At 43.2% G+C, this 4289-nt stretch overlaps 1 protein-coding gene across 1 annotated transcript; it reads left to right on the forward strand.

Annotated features, from left to right (window-relative positions):
* The first annotated feature begins 1893 nt into the window (after positions 1 to 1893).
* LOC138877395 (uncharacterized) lies at positions 1894 to 3916 on the forward strand. The gene is made up of 3 exons (XM_070157003.1): positions 1894 to 1989; positions 2087 to 2524; positions 3107 to 3916. Exons 1-3 carry the CDS (start codon positions 1894 to 1896, stop codon positions 3914 to 3916), a joined length of 1344 nt encoding a protein of 447 aa, XP_070013104.1.
* Positions 3917 to 4289: the final 373 nt, after the last annotated feature.

Raw genomic sequence — 4289 nt, forward strand, 5'->3', positions numbered from 1 at the left:
GAAAATGAGTATAGGACCAAAATAAACCAGTTCTAAAGGCGAGTCATGGAGCTTCAGTTTGAAAATGTTGTTCAAGCCGCTGCAGGCAAGGGAGAAAAGAAAAAACTAGCTCAGGAAAATGAGGCCCTCAAAGCTCGGATGTAGAAGATGAAAATAGCTGCCAGAAACCATAAAAGAAGCCGGGCTGATAAAAGACTCATAAGCGGTTTGAAAAAGAAAGCCCTCGGGTGTCAATAAGACCTGGAAAAATCTGAAGCTAGTCTAGCGAAAATCCGGGCAAAATGGACAAAGAAGGCAGAAGAGCGGGCACGTTTTATGCAACAAATGAAGAGGAACTATGAAGGGACCATCACTATCCTAAGAAGAAAGATAGCCACTCTCGAGAATGAGGTAGTCAAGCAGGCTAAAGATTTCAAAGCTGATAGGGAGCACTGTTATAATCTAATGGCTCAAATGGAGGAAGGAATGCAGCAGTTGCAAAATCAACACCTTCATGACTATCAAATGTTAGGAGCCCGGAATCATCAGATAGGGCGTTGCTTCAGGAAAAAAGCAGAATTAGATAAAGGATCAGAAACATCGCTGACTATATTATCATGAAGTGCCAAGTGTGTGAGCACATGACTCGTACCACCTTTTTCGCTGCAGTGATGACTTTCGTCCGCCAAGTTATGACTGATTTGGAGCGACTGCAAGGGGATCTCGCATTTAGGCCCGTGGCGAGATCGAATGATGTCTCGCGGGCACCAGGAGCATTAATGTATTCTTGATTTTACTTGAGTCTATACCTTTTAGTCGGAGTCCGTAAGTCAGTTAGTGAGTCTGTATTGTCATTATGTTGTTGGAGTCTGTTGTTTTCCTTTTGAGTCTTTTAGTTTTGAATCGTTCAAAGAATTTCCTTTTTATGAGAAGAATTGAAAATCCCAAAATATTTTGCTATTCATTTTTTACACTTTATTTTCCCAGAACTATGCTCGGTCTGATTCATGCGGGGTCATCATACGTAGGCAATCTCCATAGGATTCGACCACAACCAAAGAAAAAGAATAAAATGGAAAACGAAAAAGGGGGAAGAAAGGGTAGGTGTGAGTAACAATAAAAGGGAAAGGTAATAAATAGGAAAAGCCGGGATGACACAAGCAACCAAGCAAATGCATGATAGAAATGACTAATTGCCTAGGTGCATTGCATTTCTATGTGCGGTTGCCTATTCGTTAAAGCTCTAAGCACTAACAAGTTTTGTTGTTGATATCAGAATTCAAGCAGCATACTGGCAACCCATCCATACGACACTAGATCCAAAGGTGAAATAATCATGTCTATCCTAGATGTAGACACCAGTGTCATCGATCCTTCGAGAGAAGGGGAGGAGTTGGATGTCAATATCATGAAAGAAGAGATGTACAAATTGAAACAACAAATGGCCGAAATGTATCAGGCCTGAGCTAAAGGACAACCACCATCAGCTTACCCGGCTAACCCTACCTTCACTCCACCATCGGTTCAACCTCAGGATCATCCTGCCACTGATATATCCCCGAGCTTTCCCATTTACCAACACTACCGGGGCACCACTTCTCATACGCCACAGTCTCCACCCCCTAAACCAATTCCATACCCTCCTCCACCAGTAACTCTTGTCTTCGTAGCACCTCCACCAGCTATACTCCACAAATCTCCTAGCGAGCCAATATTTCAGGCCCAAGACAACCAATACTACCTCTCGGATCCCACTTTCAAAGCTCCAGAAACTCATTCCTATACTCCTCGTTTTGACTTTCTGATAGAAGCTGATAAACCATCCAAAAATCCTAAAAAGGAAAAGATGTTAGGGAAATCAAAAGCTTAGAACAATCATTCAGGGACATGCGGGGATTGGGAGGACAAGTAAGTATGGCCTACAAAGACCTATGTTTGTTTCTGAATGTGCAATTGCCGGCAGGCTTCAAAATTCCCAAGTTTGATCTATACAACGGGCATGGTGATCCAGTATCCCACTTAAGGGTTTTTTGTAGCAAGATGAGGGGAGCGGGAGGAAAAGATGAATTGTTAATGGCTTACTTCAGTCAGAGTTTGAGTGGATCAGCATTGGAATGGTATACGCCAAGACCATGGAAGATGGTACACATGGTATGATCCGGCGCAAGCATTTGCTTGTCACTTCCAATACAATCTTGAGATCATTCTAGATCGGTTGTCCTTGAATAAACTGGAGAAGAAGCATAGTGAAAGTTTCAGAGAATATGGTTTCCGATGGAGGGAGAAAGCAGCAAGAGTAGATCCCCCAATGAAGGAAAGTGAGATGGTAGATTACTTCCTACTGGCTTTAGAACCTTCCTACTATGGCCATCTGGTCTCAACTATGGAAAAGTTATTCAACGAAGTGGTGAAGATGGGGGGCAAGGTAGAAGAAGGCCTCAAGTCGAATAAAATCATGAACTATTCGGCTGTCAAAGCAACTACTCAGGCTATTCAGGGAGGCATAGGAGGGATTGGGAAAAAGAAGAGAGAGGACACGACAATGGTTGATTCAGGAACTTGGTCCGGATCCAGAGGTTCACTTTACCACTACAATCAACCTCAACTCCACCAACAAACTTATCACCACAATCCACCCCAACACTACTATCCCCTACCAGAACCTCATTTTTTCGTCCACCATGCACATGCATACAACCAACCTCCTGCCCATACGCAATGGCATGCTCCCGCTCCACAAAATACTTATCCACATCCACAAGGACCAAGTTTCCAGCCTAGTCAACCATTCAAGTGTGAAAGGTTGCAGAAACAGAAAACCTTTACTTCGTTGGGAGAGTCATACACTAGTTTGTTCCACAGGCTAAGACAACTGGATATGCTGAGGCTGATACAGTCCAAACTGCCAAATCCTCCTCCAAAGAATCTTGACTATACTGTCAGCTGTGAGTATTGTTTTGGTACTCCGGTTCATGATACAGAGAAGTGATGGAACTTGAAAAGTGCGATACAGGAGCTTACTGATACCAATAGAATTGAAGTTCAAGCTCTCGAAGCACCTAATATTAACAGGAATCCAATGCCAGCTCACCAAGAGGCAAATATGATTGAAATAATGCATGCGTAGGGAAAGCTCAGGAAACAGTCACAGACCGTCATGATGATTCGGTCTAAGACATTTGAACAATCAGCAGGTGAGAAGTTGGTTCTCAAGTCGAGCAAAAAGAGTGTTGAGCCATCTTTGGCAGTTGAAAAAGGGTCTTCGAGCAAGGTTGCAACGAAACAAGAAGGGATAAAGGTGATTGTACCTGGAGCAGTTAGCCAACCTGTCATAATCGTGGAAGGTGCCTGCGCAGATCGGGTTATTATCAAGCTGGTAACCCAGTTACCAATAATCAACAGCAAGGTCGTTCCTTGGAATTATGAACGAGTGGTAGTGACGTATAAAGGGAAAGAAGTTATAGAAGAAGTTTGTGAAGCCCATGGGTTGACTCGTTCGGGGAGATGCTTTGTCCCCGAAGAGTTAAGAAAAGCCAAGATCCCCAAGGACAACCCGGTGTTAGTAAAGAAAGCTGTGACAGAAGAGGAAGCAGAAGAGTTTTTGAGAAAAATGAAAATGCAAAACTATTCTGTTGTAGAGCAGTTGAGGAAAGCGCCTGCTCAGATCTCATTGCTCTCATTGCTAATCCATTTAGATGAGCACCGTCGGTCGCTGATGAAAATCATGAATGAGGCCTATGTTCCCGACAAGACCTCTATAAACCATCTAGAGAAGATAGCAAACAAAATATTTGAGGTGAACAGAGTTACTTTCTTCGATGATGAGTTGCTCGTGGAGGGTACTGAGCATAATAGGGCCCTTTATCTAACGGTAAAATGCGAAGATTCTATGGTTACCAGAGTTCTGGTCGACAATGGGTCTAGTGCGAACATTTGACCTCTCTTCACGTTGAACAAGCTGAAAGTGGAAAATGATAGAATTCACAAGAATAATATTTGTGTTCGGGGGTTCGACGGCAGGGGCAAAGATTCAGTAGGCGATATATTACTGGAACTAAAAATAGGGACCGTTGAGTTCACTATAGAATTCCAAGTGTTGGGTGTGGCAGTTTTTTACAATCTTTTGCTGGGGCGACCCTGGATTCATACCGCCAAGGCAGTCCCGTCTACTTTGCATCAGATGCTTAAATTTGAATGAGACAAACAAGAAATTGTGGTGCACGGTGAGGATAATGTGTGCCCAAAGTGATGCCATCGTACCTTTCATCGAAGTTGAAGACGATAAAGGGCCATGTGTATATCAGATATTT

Source organism: Nicotiana sylvestris, chromosome 9 (assembly GCF_000393655.2).
Source record: "Nicotiana sylvestris chromosome 9, ASM39365v2, whole genome shotgun sequence".
NCBI lineage: Eukaryota > Viridiplantae > Streptophyta > Magnoliopsida > Solanales > Solanaceae > Nicotiana > Nicotiana sylvestris.

Bases quoted from the DNA above. Each gene is read 5' to 3' on its own strand.
- LOC138877395 (XM_070157003.1), top strand. From the start codon at position 1,894: ATGGCCTACAAAGACCTATGTTTGTTTCTGAATGTGCAATTGCCGGCA. The intron at 1,990-2,086 runs GTATCCCACTTA...TGAGTGGATCAG, and splicing joins ACAACGGGCATGGTGATCCA to CATTGGAATGGTATACGCCA. The intron at 2,525-3,106 runs GTTGATTCAGGA...ATGCATGCGTAG, and splicing joins AGAGAGAGGACACGACAATG to GGAAAGCTCAGGAAACAGTC.